The following is a 14,704-nucleotide window of genomic DNA, read 5'->3' on the forward strand; positions in this document are numbered from 1 at the left end:
AAGCTCGAGCTTCAGGGATCTAAGGTCGTTGGAGAACCACCTGTGGGCGTCATGAAGGCGGGCCGATCGGATCTTTTTAAGTGGAGCGGCCTGGTCACAAGCCGAGGAAAGCCAGATATGAATGGCATTCGCCTGGTTTTCCGCAGAGAGGTCGGTCAGGACGGGGGCCGACAGGGAAAGAGAGGAGGAAAGATCATTGAGATCAACCTTATTCCAGCTCCGAGCCCAGATGTTCTTGGGCAGGGTGGCTTTCTCGGGCTGACCTAAGGGGATGGAAAAAGAGATCAAAAAATGATCTGACCAGCCACAGGGAATAATGGAAGAAACCAAAGGGTTACAACGTAGAGACCAAATCTGGTCAAGGATGTGACCGTGGGTGTGGGTGGGGGTCGAAACGTGGGATGAAAAATTAAGGCAACAGAGAGTAGCAGAGAAATCTTTAGAGAGAGAGTCCTCCCGTGGATCACCCGGCCAGAAATTAAAATCCCCCAGCAGAATTAGCGAAGAATTATTTACAGCCAGGGTGGCCAAGAGATCCTGCAGAGAGGACACAAAAGAAGGCATGTGTTGAGGGGGACGGTACAGAAGGATCACCGTGAGGGGAACCGGAAGGTTAAGAGAGCGGGCCACCAGAAAATCAACACTGGGAATACAAGGATGCGAAAGGAGCTGGAATTGCAAAGAGCGGCGAGCTATCATCGCCACGCCACCCCCAGTTCTTCCATCTGGGCGGTCGGCGCGGAGGGCGTAGTGAGTTGCAGGGAGGATAGCAAGAAGGTCAGGGAGTGAATGGGAAGAAAACCAAGTCTCAGTGAGGAAAAGGAAATCCGGGGGGTCAGTGTCCAATAAATTGAAGAGAGCGGTTTGGTTTTTTACGGCGGAACGCGTATTTAAAAGAATAGCAGAGGCAGGAGGAGGGCCAGGGGGAACACGAGCTAGGGAAGGCAGAGGAGGAATTGGGGAAGGAGAAGAGGGCAAGGCAGCACCAGAGAGAGAGGGGGCGTAGATACCATGCAAGGAAAGGTGTAGAGCGGCAGAAGAGGAGAGGGGAGTAGAGGCAGAAAGAGAAGAAAGTTGAGCCGAAGAGTACGCCTGACGAGGGGCAGGGTCTGTGGCCCCTGGTCCCGGCCGGTCGCGGACGGGCGCAGACGGGCTTGCCTTAGGCGCGCCCGCTGCGCCCGTCCGCTGCGCGAACGGTAAAAGCACATGATAAATAGTGCGACAGGAAGGCGTGGTCAAGGAGTGGGCGTGGCCGGGGGAGCGTCCGCTGGAGGCGGCAGGCGAAGGAATGAGCGGCCGCAGCAGCGATCAGCTCGGCTGCGAGGGCGGCAGAGTTGAGGACAGGGCCCCAGAGACAAGGTAGGCAATGTGGTATTTAAAGAGCGCAGATTAGCGCTACAAAAAAAGAATGCAGGGGTTAAAACAGCAGAGGTCTAAATGCTCCCGCGGAAGGCAGGGGAGTGCTCCAATGGGAGAGAGCTAGATATGCAATAGAAATGTAGGTATGTTACCTTATATCGTGCATGAACACTGAGCTATTACAACGTATGTGGTGCATAGATAAAATGCACTGGAAACTAGCGCAGTGAATGGAGAGTAAGATTTAAAACCCAGAAGTATGCGAAGACAGCGCGGTGTATTTACTTAGGCAGGCCCTGAGTATCGACAGCCCTGGCAGAGCAAAAAGGATATCTCCTTCCAACTCATGTACAATCCTGGGAGCTGGTAAATAACCAATGTGGCTCGCCGAAAGCAAAGCCTAGCTGAAAACATAAATTTCGAACTCAAGACAGCAAGTTATAGCAAATAATGCAGATCTGATAAACTATTACCGTGAGTACACGCGGAGACTGGATAATTGATTTTAAAAAAGCAACACTATATGGGAAATAAGATCTGAGACACCTGCGCTTTTGTACAAGCCAAGGCAATATAATTCTTTCAGTAAAATACAAGTGCAGGGGGTATGACAATTCCAATATTTTACGGCTCTGGGATGTGGTATTTATAGAAGTGGTGTAGACAGCTGTGCAATACCTGAGCAGGGGCTTTTCCTTGTGTGTTTATATATATATTTTCATTTACCTGGAAGGTGCGGCGAAGAGTCAATAGTTCCTTCGGACACTTTAAAACTCCCAGCAGCCATACTGTTTACACCCGTCGCCTAGCGACGAATCGAATCTAACGAAATTGAAGAAGGACGGACAAACGCAGACCTATACCTTCTTCCTACTTTAGACGTGGTACTTCCGCCATAACCTAATGCCGCGGCAATGCCCTGCGTGCAGCTTTTCACTTGCTAACGTAGCAATGGTACTTTGTAAACAATAGCGCAAAGAGCAGGTTATGTAAAAAGGAATACTTGATGAATATATAATTTACAAATTATAGCCAAATAGAGTAATTGCTGGCATTCACATTTTTTATAGCTAAGCTCGCTGGATGGTAAAATACCCCGTATTTTTAACTTATGTATTAATGTGGAAGTTAAATAAGTACACTTTTTAGGTCTAGTTACAGTAGCTTTAAAGTGTGGTCTGGAGTTCATGTAATATCAAGCATTTGCAATGCACTAGGTCTCGCATTTGCGAGAGTTTGGGCTATTGGCATGGTAAATGGCATGGTAAATGATAATGCCTTTTATTTAAGTGTTGGTTTTTAAAACAGATACATAAAAGGCATTGTTATTTACAATGCCAATAGCTTAAACTATCTGAAATGTGAGGGCTATTGCATTGCAAATGCTTGTTTGTAATAGCGCCCAAGCCGCTCTTTCACTTTAAAGGTGGCCAGGCCTCTTTCTTTAGACACGGCTCATCTAAAGAAAGGTGCGCGGTTGCTATTAAGATGAAAGCGCAGTATGGGGTGCTTTTACAAAAAAAGCATTTCTTTGTCAAGTTGGCCCTATTGGTAATAAAAATGTAAAAGCGGGCGCGGTGCTAAAACCGCTGCACGCCGCCCAGAGGCAAAGCGGTCACCCTTGCAGTAAAGCACTTTGTGCCTGCAATTGGGGAAAATCATTAAAGAAAATAGTGCTCATAGACTAGATAAAATAGATTGTGTAACAACACAAGTAAAAAGTCCAGTCCTCAGGGGAGGTTACAAATGCAGTCAAGGCGGTACTAAGGAGGGGCTACTAAGCTCATTCATAAATCAAAAGCAACCATTTTGAAACAGCAGTAACAGGAGCCAATTGAAAAGATGGCAGTCCTGCCAAGCGTCACGCAACAGGTGTGACGCTCACGCATTTCAGTGCGGTGATCCGCATCACCGCACTGAAATGCATTGTCACGCATAATTGCCACCTGCTGCCAGAGGTGCCACCAGCGGCGCCAGGGTGTGCCCGGGAAACAAGATGCGGCAAATGGTGCCGGGCGCCAGCGCGGCTCTCAGCTCTCAGACTCAGCACACTGCAGGGGGGCCGGGCTGCCCTCTCACTCGATTACTGCAGCTGTCAATCACGACCAGGGGGCCGGGATTAAATCCGGATGTGCGGCACGGGCGGTAGAGTGCCGTCAGGTCCGGAGGAACAGGAAGTAAGCAGAAGCGTCCGTGGCGGGGAAATCTGAAAGAGTGCAGGCTGCCTGCTCACAGTCTCTCTCATGCCATGGCCACCCGCCGCGGCCGCAGGGGGGCTGCATGAATCGATTGCGGGCGGCCGCCTGCGCCACGGTAAACACTGCAGGCTGCAGCACCTTGACCTCCTGGAGCCACCTGAGCTGGCGAAAGTCAGCTCTGGTCAGCTGCCACCACCAGGAGAACTATGAGAGCGACGGGGGGAGGGGCCCGGCAGAGGAGTATCCGACTCGAGTGGACAGCAGCAGCTGCCTGGATGAAGATAGGCACTGCTGGCAGAGTCGGTGGCAGTGCTGCACATCGTGACTGGGGCAGCAGCAGGTCACTCAACTATAAGTAAGTGTCAGCCCACGCAGCGCTGCGCACGCGAAGCCGGTGTCACTTATTTATGTAATGTTCAGCACATCGTCTCGTGCATCAATGCTTGCAAAACTTATTTGGTAAAACAGGTACTAGTGGCATAAAATAGTGGCAACTAAATGGAAACGAAACCACTGTGTTTAATCAGGTAGTACTGACTGACTCGGAGATGCAGTATGTATGTAGGTTAGGTTACCAATCCAGACTAGCACTAGGGTTAATGCCCTTCCCTTTCTGGTGCTCTGCAGCAGTTTTAATAACTTCATGGCATTTCTTGTTGCTCAAATGGCTGTCATTTTCTGCTATTTAAGTTTCCCTCCTCTTTATTGCATGATTTTTAATCGCAAAAAAGTGTCACTCATATTCGTAGAAATGTCACTCATAATATCACTGAAATTATGAAAATGTCACACATGGCAATTTGAAACCTTGGCAGCTATGAGATGGGTGGAAAATGGGCAGAGCTTCAAGTCCATACCTGAATACAGCATGCCTCGCAGAGCAGCGCATGCGCTGCCCAGGCTCAACCTAAAAAAATTCCTTAGAGGGAAGCTTTAGTTTATCTCACTTTAGCCATTGATTTGTTTTGGTAGCCCATGTCAAACACTGCCTAAATAAACTTTCATTCACGCTTTTTGTTTTCACCATGGCGTGCCAAGTGTCTGACAGCTTTAAAAAGTGCTGTCCATCTTAGTTCATGCACAGCAAAAGGAAATACCCATGCATAGCAATGGAGACACTTTTGTATGTATAACATTGTTTCTATCCTTGTTGTGATGTTGCATCTATGGTGATTTTGTACCATAACGGGATTTTGCAGCTAAATAGGATTTTGATCCTAACTGTGATAGCATGATGCTGTTTACGTTGCACCAAGGACAGCGTTTATTTTACACTTCTAGTTAGTGATTTAAATGGAAATATAGAAGTGGAGGTACTCACTAATCAGAGTAGTAGTACCTGCTGGATCCTGAGCAGTGCCAGTACTCTCCCATTATTGTATTACAGCAATGCTGAGAAGTGCAGGTACTCTCTCTCCTTTTCAAATTAAAGAAGTACAGGTACTCAGTACTAGACAGTGCCTTCCCATTTAAAGCACTGCTTTTTATTAGGTCTCGGCCTGCGTAGGCTGCGCTTGTGCAGTCTCACTGGCGAGATCTTATGTTTTCCAGAGTGGGCCTTGAACCTGCCCCTCTTCTCCATTGGCTGGCTTCCTAAACGGAGGCCAACCATTGGAGAAGAGGGGCGTCTGTCCATTTAAGCCCCGTCTTTTGGGGATTGAGGGGTGTGTTTTTTCGTTTCTTTCTCTCCTCTTCCCATTGGCTGGAATTTTACATTCCAGCCAATGGGAAGAGGAGAGAAAGAAAAACACCACCCCCAGTCGGAAAATGACGGGGCGTTTCTCCGAGGCATTTCTGCATGACCTCGGAGAAACATGGTGGTGTGGAGCGATCCTCTCTTGCCTTCGGGAGATGGCGAGCGCTTATTCTCTAAAGAAATTGTCATTTGGCTGTTGAGTGTCATTCATAGGTGTCCCTAAAACCACAGAAATGGGAGTATACACACGAACATGTTCACACTCTCAACGTCTGAAACGGGTGAACCAGGACTATGAGATTGTAATATTTATGCAAAGATTGGTCAAGTCCTAAGGAGTTCTGCCCACCCAGGTTAAAATACCTTCAAGACCGCGCTACGTCACTTGGTGCAGAGACACCCCCCCCCCTGTTCCTCTACACCACCAGCAGCAGACCTTTTTAGACCGCTGCGTTCTTTCTCTTTGAGTGAACGCAGACCCTGTGTCGCATACCAGACGTACGAGTCACGACCAAGCCTCCTATAACCAGGCAGCTTTGCGTGACACGTTCCGTGAATTCAGTTCCCCGAATCCGTTTCGAAATACTACAGACCACATGTTTCTGGTACCTTGCAGCTGGCCACCTCCTCTAAAATTAACAAAGCCCGTTGGGGTGGCCGCTCTTTTTCCCATTCGGCGACCAGACTTTGGAATGCCCTCCCCTTTGCCATCCGAGGAAATAGCAACCTCCTCTCATTCAGAAAGGCCTTGAAAACGCATTTGTTTGCTAAATCCTGCTGATCTGCCCCGAGCCTGCGCTAAACCATTTTATCTTCAAGCGCTGCGAGGCCCTAGGGCAGTTATGCGCTATACAAATGCAATTTTTCATTTCATTTCATTTCATTTCCCGTGTTGTGACTGACTGAACAAAGTCCATTAAAAGATTATTCAGCCTTAACCATTCCAAGATGGCCGACACGTTTACCGTGTCACAGGGGGCGGCTGACTTAGTACTCCGTTGAGCTGCTAGGGAGTTTACCCTGCGAGTCCACCTTCTCTGTTCACTGGCGGCTGTTTTGGTTTTTCTTCCCGTGCGTTCCGCTGCAGTTGGTGGTTGGCTCCGGCGTGTGGCTGTACCCCTTTCAGTCCCGCGCGATGGCCGTGATGGTGTGGGTGAGGGACCCATTCACCGGAAAAGTTAACCGGCGTACTGTCTGCGATGGGACCCCAGTGCGCGATATACTGCTTCCCAGGGACAAGGTGAGGAGCTCTCTCAACGAAATGGGAACACTATGGCGTTATAAACATTCTCTGAAGTTGCTTACTGTACATCTGTATTTCCTTTTGGCAAGTTCTGCTCATTATGTTTATAGTGGTGAAACAGTCATTTTTCTTGCAGAGGCCATTGTCTCACCAAGGGTGCACAATTGCGCTTAAATATTGCCTACTATCTCTGACCGGATGTGGAACTGCTTGTGAACCATTTTCACCTTTTTATCATCTCATCCCGTGCTTGGCCTGCGATCCTCTGTCATTTTCTTGCCTCTGTTCCCTGCTTGTGATCGTTTTTAGTGCCTCTGTTCCCTGCTTGTGATCGTTTTTAGTGCCTCTGTTCCCTGCTTGTGATTGTTTTTTCTGGACTCTGTTCCCTGGTTGTGCTCGCTTTTCTTGCCTCTGTTCCCTGGTTGTGCTCGATTTTCTTGCCTCTGTTCCCTGCTTGTGATCGTTTTTATTGCCTCTGTTCCCTGGTTGTGATCGTTTTTTCTTGCCTCTGCCCCCTGGTTGTGCTCGCTTTTCTTGCCTCTGTTCCCTGCTTGTGATCGCTTTTCTTGCCTCTGTTCCCTGCTTGTGATCGTTTTTAGTGCCTCTGTTCCCTGCTTCTGATCACTTTTCTTGCCTCTGTTCCCTGATTGTGCTCACTTTTCTTGCCTCTGTTCCCTGGGGCGTTACTGGGCAGAGATGGGTGTGTGGCTGACCTGGACTGAGGGAAGCAACGGGTGAGCTCTGGGAGTTGTTGGGGGCCTCGAATAACCCATTTGTAAATAAGGAGAGTCCCCGGGGTCAGGGTGTGTGTGTGTCTCTGTTGCTTTGTGTGTGTCTTTGTGGCTTTGTGTGTGTCTCTGTGGCTTTGTGTGTGTGTCTGTGTGTGTGTGTCTGTGTGTGTGTCTGTGTGTGTTTGTGGCTGTGTGTGTGGCTGTGTGTGTGGCTGTGTGTGTGTGTGGCTGTGTGTGTGTGCGGCTCTGTGTGTGTGGGTGTGTGTGGCTGGGTGCGTGTGGCTCTGTGTGTGGCTCTGTGTGTGGGTGCGTGTGGCTCTGTGTTTGTGTGGGTGTGTGTGGCTCTGTGTGTGGGTGCAAATGCAATAGGTCTCGCATTTGCGAGAGATTAAGCTATTGGCATTGTAAATGACAATGCCATTTATTTATATGTTTTAAACACAAAAATAATGTCATGAGCAATGCCAATAGCTCTAACTGTAACAAAGACGAGACCATTGCATTGTAAATGCTTGTGTTCTGTGTGCCACCGAAAGCTTGGAGTGTGAAGAGAAACGTCCTTACACTGCAATGAATACACATATGTAAACCTAAAGATGTTTCCACAGCCTTTCTGATGCTGCATCTGGATGATTTTGCACCAAAAACTAATTTTACAATTGAACGAGAATGTTGCTCTTGAACATTTTCCACATCAAACTCATGCTGATGTTGCACCATGGGTACATTTTGACCTGAATGTTGTTTTGAACATAACGGATATTTTTCACATCAATGTATTTTTTAAAATAATTATATTTGCTCCTATAATTGTTTTCACACTCCTATTGATGTTACACCAAGAGTAATTCTGAATCCTACATATGCGTGTACACCTAAAAGGGATTCTGACATTAAAGTGATTTGTACCTAAATGTCACTTGTGCTCCTTTAAGGTTTCTGCATTCATGCTGATGTTGCACAAAGCTGTATTACACCTCATAGTGCTATAAACCAAACATATCATACTGATGCACAGGTTTGACACCTAATGTAACATCTTAGATCCACATTTCTTTCTCTGTACTGAGTGATTATATACCTATATACCTATTGACTGTACACGAAGGGTGATTGTGCACCTGTGTTTGTACACCTACTCATGATTTTTGGGTTTAAATATGTTTCATGTATTCTGCACCACACACAAAACAATACACACGTGATGTCACTCTCTTGACTGTGACCATATGCACACCCACTCACCACAGTCCAGAGCATCGGGAGCAAAGGGTCAAATTGGGTGACTTCCTTTCCACCGCCAAGCCTTTGCAATGTGGGGTCCCGCAGGGCTCCTCTCTGAGCCCTACGCTCTTCATCGTTTATGTGGCCCCACTTGCTAGGCTTGTCAGAAAGTTTGGACTGGAAGTGCTCTCGTACGCCGATGACACCCAGATCATGGTCTCTCTGTCACAATCTGTCGAGACCACGGCCCTAAATTTTAGAAATTGCATGGAAGCAGTGGCAGGTTGGATGGCCTCGAACTTCCTCAAGTTAAACGGGGAAAAGACTGAGATCCTTGTCTTTGGTGGAAACAAGGAGGTTTGATCAGCCGACTGGTGGCCACAGACACTCGGAACATGCCCCCAGCCTTCTCCCGTTGCCCGTAACCTGGGAGTCATATTTGACACCTCACTTGCTTTCGATAAGCAAGTTAACAGAACGGTCTCAACCTGCTGCGGGGTTCTAAGGGTGTTGAGAAAACTTACCCACTACCTCTCTCCTGACGCCCGGAAACTGGTTTCTGTTGCCCTCCTATCATCGCGCCTGGACTACTGCAATGCCTTATACCTTGGCATGAGCAACAAACTAATCCATCGCTTGCAAGTCGTCCAGAACGCTGCAGCGAGGTTTGTCGTCAATGCCCCCAGACGCTCTTCAGGAACTTTGATCAGGAAAAATCTTCTCTGGCTCGCTGTGTACGCCAGGATAAAATTTAAAATCCTGACCATTACTCACCGGGCTCTTCATGGTGCTGGTGCTGAGGGCATCAGGTCCTTAGTGTCAACCTACGTCCCTGGTAGGGCTTTGCGCTCTGCCAGCCAGAATTTGCTGACCGTCCCTCGAGTTGCTAAGGCGAGATGGGGAGGCAAGGCTTTCTCCTCCCTCGCTCCCAGACTTTGGAACGAGCTCCCCTTGGAACTCGGGGACCGAGAATCTCTTGTCCTCTTCCGAAAGGGCCTTAAAACTTTGCTCTTTACTGAAGCCTACTCCTAGGCTTCTATACCCTATACTTCTATATATGTACCTGGCTACCTTCCATCATTTGCGCCTTGACGCCTTCGGGCAAAGTTGCGCACTACAAATCCTCATTCAATCAATCAATCAATCCGGAGATGTCAGGCAGGACCTGCGCTACACATGGCAGGCAGCTTAATGGCACTCTTATTGGTGGCTTTTAGGAGTGAATACATAAGATCAGGGGGTCCGACCTAGGGTTCCCGGGTGGATGTATGACATTACAACGCATGCTTTTATTACGCATGCCTTTACATCGCAGATTTTACAACGCATGCTGTTACAACGCATAGCGTTAAGGGGTGCTGGATAGTGAATAGTTTAATTTACTATTCCAACTCCAGTCCCCGTGGATAGTAGGGAAGGTGTTGGATAGTAAATTAAATCCATTCCCTATCCTATAGCGCCCCCAGCGCAATGCGTTGTAATGACATGCATTGTAATAGTTGCGTCGTAAAGGCACTGCGTGGTAAAAGTTGCGTTGAAAAGGATGTTTCCTGTTCCTGGTATGAAAGAGACAGTACAAGAGGCAATGCCGCAGAGAGTGCATTGCATGCAAATTGGTGTTTTCATGAGGTTTCTTCACTCCTGCTTAGTTGACCCTTATCCTTCACATGCACCTCTTTATGTTTTATCCTCCCATTCTTACAAGTTATTTAGGACTTCTTTCTGGTGCCTTGCCTAGGTACTAAATCCTTCTTTCTGCAGCTTTGGTACTATCTCATAGCCTTTCTTCCTGAAGAGTTGTATTCCCTGATTCTCTCCCACCATTGCCAAGAGGAAAAGATTCAGCTGCTGTTACATTGGTCTATCAGAACAAGTTAGTGCTTTGTCTGAATTACTGTACTCAGTTCCATGATTAATATTTAGCTACGACCCAATAGGGTGCAGCTACATATAATACTGTTTATATACTTTTATGTGATTCTTATCTAGCTTAGTACTTTCAAGAACTAAGCGAGATTCCTCTCCAGGTGTGGCTGGCACAGGTGAGAGTGGGGGGTTTGGGTGGGGCGGGTGGGGGGCAGTCGACAGACGACTGGATTGGTAAAATTAAATAAAAAAATTACGAAAACCGCTTATCTTGCGATCGCCGCATCGCTAACTCGGCGGCACGGCAAGCGCAAGGTAAGTGGTTTTATTAATTTTTTTATTTCATTTTACCTATCCTGTCGTCTGTGGACTTCCCCCCCGCCCGCCTCACCTATCTTAACCTGTGCCAGCTGCACCTGTTCCTCTCACACAAAAAGCAGCACCCGGAAGGAGAGGCAATAGTGTTGTTTATTATCTTTCCTCCCTTCCACCTTTTATGCTGTTCATATTTTACCATGCCAAGAGTGATGTGACCCAAACAGATGGACTCATTATAAAAATGAAAACTATATTTCCACTACAATGGTTTGGCTTCCCCTTTCTGGTATTACAAGACTGTTTGCTCAGTGACTGCTCACCAGACACGGCTGGATTTTCAAATACCATCATGAGTGAAGATTCCATTTGGCATGTGAAATCAATGCAGTGCTGAAACCTCTTGAACTGTGCAGTAATCATGTGAAAGTGTTAAAGCGAGATTAGATAGGGTAAGAATGGTTTTTGCGCCTTTCTAACCTTGGCACAATCTCGAAACTTCACTATCTCCACCCAGAGGAAACTCTGTGTCTGATTTAGATCTTGGCGGATCTGGTCCCACTGTCGCTTTTCCATCGGTGTCTCCATCCGCCTACTAGGCAGTCCACCCACTCAATTTAGATGCTGGTTGGTCTATGGATGATAGTCCGTCTATGAATCGCCTTCTCCATCAGAATTTTCCACCCACGTTGATGGCGCAATGGGCAAAAGCGGTACAAAAGGGGGTGGTAATGGACGGAGCATCTGAACCAATCAAACACTCACACCCAGTCAAAAGATCTGGGATCATGGGAACAGTCCAGCCCGAACTGCCAAGCCATGCCTTCCCTGAAACGGAAACAAGCTTCCGAGGACCGGTTTCTGGCATTACAGCCGTCTTCAGCCCGGCTTGCTTGAATCCAGTGGCAAAGTGAGCAAGGGACTCACGTCTGAGCATACCCTGCCACACTTATGGTGGCCAAAAGCGGTACAAAAGGGGGTGGTAATGGACGGAGCATCTGAACCAATCAAACACTCACACCCAGTCAAAAGATCTGGGTTTAATCCATCACCGTTCTTTAGCCCACTCTGCCACGCCAGTTCAGACATGGCTATATGCAAATCAGTCTGACCCTGTGCCTCAATGGGCAAAAGCGGCTGTCAGATGGAGTCCAGCCAAGATTTCTGCCGGACCAATCAAGATGTGCCTTCCCGCTGACGTAATTCTGGTGGGTAAACCTCCACACCTGAGTTGGCAATGTCGAAGGTATATAAGGTTGAAACGTACCTTTTATTCTTTTTACACTTCCGTTTCTGACATGAAACCGATCATCCATGTCCTTCCTTTGCTGCTGCTACTTGACCACAAAGCTAATCAACCCAGTCATCACTGGAATTGAAGGTAAGCTTCTTTTTTACTTGTTTCCATTTGTATTGTCTGTTTGCATTGCCCAGGACTTCTGCATTTTGAAATCTCTCTTACAAGCAATATTTTACTAATGTGTAATGCATACATGTGTAATGTTGTTGTGCAAAAAATGTAAAGAAATACACCCGTATAATGTAATATTATTTTCAAATTTGGTGCAATTTGCCTTCATGATAAGGGACACTTACGCAAAAATTTACATCAATCAAAGAAATAAAAGTGTCCATATAGGTGTGTTTTATTATTTTTCATAAACTATCAAATCATAAACATATGCATGACAAATTATTGGAAACATTTACATGTAATATAATGTAGATATTGTACTAGACAAGGTGACATTTTTTTAAAATGACTGTAAAATCAATGTTAGTCTCAACTAAAATCATTTAATATATTTATAAATATTACATTTCCTCTTGTTCAGTGCATTTACTGTATTTTATTACATTTTAATTGTCTTCATTTTTTAAGGTATAATGAATATATGTATATCAAGGTCAAATAAACACACCTGTATTAACAGTTAAAAAAAAAGGGTTGAGTATAAGTGTCCATTATGACGATGAATGCATGCACAAAAATGTAAATGTCCATTGCATTCTTTTTTTACTAGTGTATGGACTTTAAAAATTATACATTTAAAAACACTGTTGTATTTCATGAAGGAATTGTAAGTAAAATATGTAATTCACATTTTTATCATTAACATTTAGAGGAATCAATGAATTGTAAATGAAAAATAATGTTAGGATACATTTTGTTAAATTAAAAAAAATTTTGTTAACAAACGAGATACTTCTCTCATATATATATATATATATATATCTTGTTTCATGCAAAACATAAAAGGGTAACAAAAAGTATTTCCCTTCACAACAGGCTGTCATAGTGCTGCTCAAAACCTGCATCCTATACCTACTGCCAAAGGGTAACATCCTCAGGAAGGGGCATGTAGTGGGCACAGAGCAGGCACCATAAGGATTGTTTGGGGGAATTTAGGTGTGATAGGGACAGGTAAGATGTGAATTTAGGAGGAATGCTTGTAGGAGGGGTGGGAGAGAATTTGGTTTTGGAGGAAGAGTGAACTGGGGTGGATGATTTGCGTGTGTCTGTATGTTTTGCAGTTTCCTGTGGGTCTGGTGTATGTTGTGTATGTTTGGATGTGTGTTTTGGCTGGTGTTTGGTGTTCGGGTGAGTGTGTGCATTTGGGTTTGGTTGGTGTTGTTTTGGGTGTAAGTGTAGTTTTGTGTGAGTTTGTTGGTTTGGATGAGTGTGGTTTTGAGGTGGTTAGTGTGGCTGGGGTTCATGTGTCTGTATGTTTTGTAGTTGCATGTGGGTCTAGTGTATGTTGTGTATGTTTGGATGTGTATGGTTTGGCTGGTGTTTGGTATTCTGATGAGTGCGTGTTTTTGGGTTTGGGTTGGGTTGTTTTGTGTGTAGGTGTGCTTTTGTGTGAATGTGTTGGTTTGGATGAGTGTGCTGTTGAGGTGATTGGCGAGGTTGTGATGCTTGTGGGTGTGGTGGTGGTTGTGGTGTTTGTGGGTGTGCTGGTGGTTGTGAGTGTGGTGTGCTGGTTGTTGTCGTACTTGTGGGAGTGCTGGTGGTTGTGGGTATGCTGGTTGTTGTGATACTTGTGGATGTGCTCGGGTTTGTGGTGCTTGTGCATATGGTGGTTGTGGTGCTTGTGGGTGTTGTAGTGCTTGTGGGTGTCGTGGTGGTTGTGGTGCCTGTGGGTGTAATGTCAATAGTGTGTGTATGTTGTTTGTGTTTGGTTGTGTGTTTGTATTTATTTATCTCTGTTGGTGTGGGTGCCTGCAAAGAAGTGAGTGTGCTTGGACTTGGGGTGGAAGTTGGCATTTGGGTTGAGGAAGGCACCTGAGTTGGAGCACAAGGTTGGGAGGTTGGGGTGAGTGAGGAGGCTATTTTTGCAAGCAATCTCTGTATGCCAGACATTGAACTATGAACAGCATCCAGAACCACAACCATTTCTTGCATTTGACAGCTAAGGCCCTGAATGCCATTCATTATCGCACTCTGGAGTACAGAGATGCTGCGTAAGAGGTCAATAGTCTCCTTACTCGGAGCAGCCAGGTGGCAGGGACGGGGGGTGAGGTGCTTGCGGCGAAGGACACTCCAGCTCTTTTAGGGGGCCGGGATTAGCCATCTGGGGGTGGTGGGGGCAAGAGGGAGGGTGGAGATGGGTCTGTGGGTTGTGGACAATGATTAGGTTGGGACAGTTCCTGTAGGATCTACCACCACTAGGGACTGGTGACTTGTGGAGGCCTGTAAAGATGATGACGAGTTGGTGGCCTCCATTCCTGTCTCTTCACCCTCCGCGCCCCTGCATCCATCGGTGTCAGATGTATCACAACCTAAAACACAGTGCCCAGCTGTTTCCCCTTCGCCTGCTCCTGAAGATGCTGTAAAGACATATACAATAATTTTATTATATCTGTGTAAATATAATTCATCATGAATTTTGTACTCAATGCATTTTCCAAATTTTCTTATTTTGCCTGCCTTAAGTCTTTTAAGTCTTTAAGTTTATTTTCATCATTATCTCTTTTATGTCGGTAACCTCTTCAGAAACCATTTGGTCGCAGTTTAGTTATTTCCCATTATTGCTCACAAATTACTTTAGAGTATTTCTCGTAACCATTT

General features: G+C 46.2%; 1 protein-coding gene across 2 annotated transcripts in view; it reads right to left on the reverse strand.

Annotated features, from left to right (window-relative positions):
* STPG1 (sperm tail PG-rich repeat containing 1) overlaps positions 1-2,164 on the reverse strand; it is a 351,715-nt gene extending 349,551 nt beyond the window's left edge. Inside the window, exon 1 of one of the 2 annotated variants that reach the window (XM_078683800.1) lies at positions 2,086-2,164. In XM_078683800.1, coding sequence (XP_078539926.1) covers positions 2,086-2,146 — 61 coding nt within the window. In that variant the 5' untranslated portion in view covers positions 2,147-2,164. The remainder of the gene's footprint in view (positions 1-2,085) is intronic. The other variant, XM_078683799.1, reaches the window with a different exon arrangement.
* Between the last annotated feature and the right edge of the window lie 12,540 nt (positions 2,165-14,704).

Source organism: Lissotriton helveticus, chromosome 3_1, assembly GCF_964261635.1.
Source record: "Lissotriton helveticus chromosome 3_1, aLisHel1.1, whole genome shotgun sequence".
Classification (NCBI taxonomy): domain Eukaryota; kingdom Metazoa; phylum Chordata; class Amphibia; order Caudata; family Salamandridae; genus Lissotriton; species Lissotriton helveticus.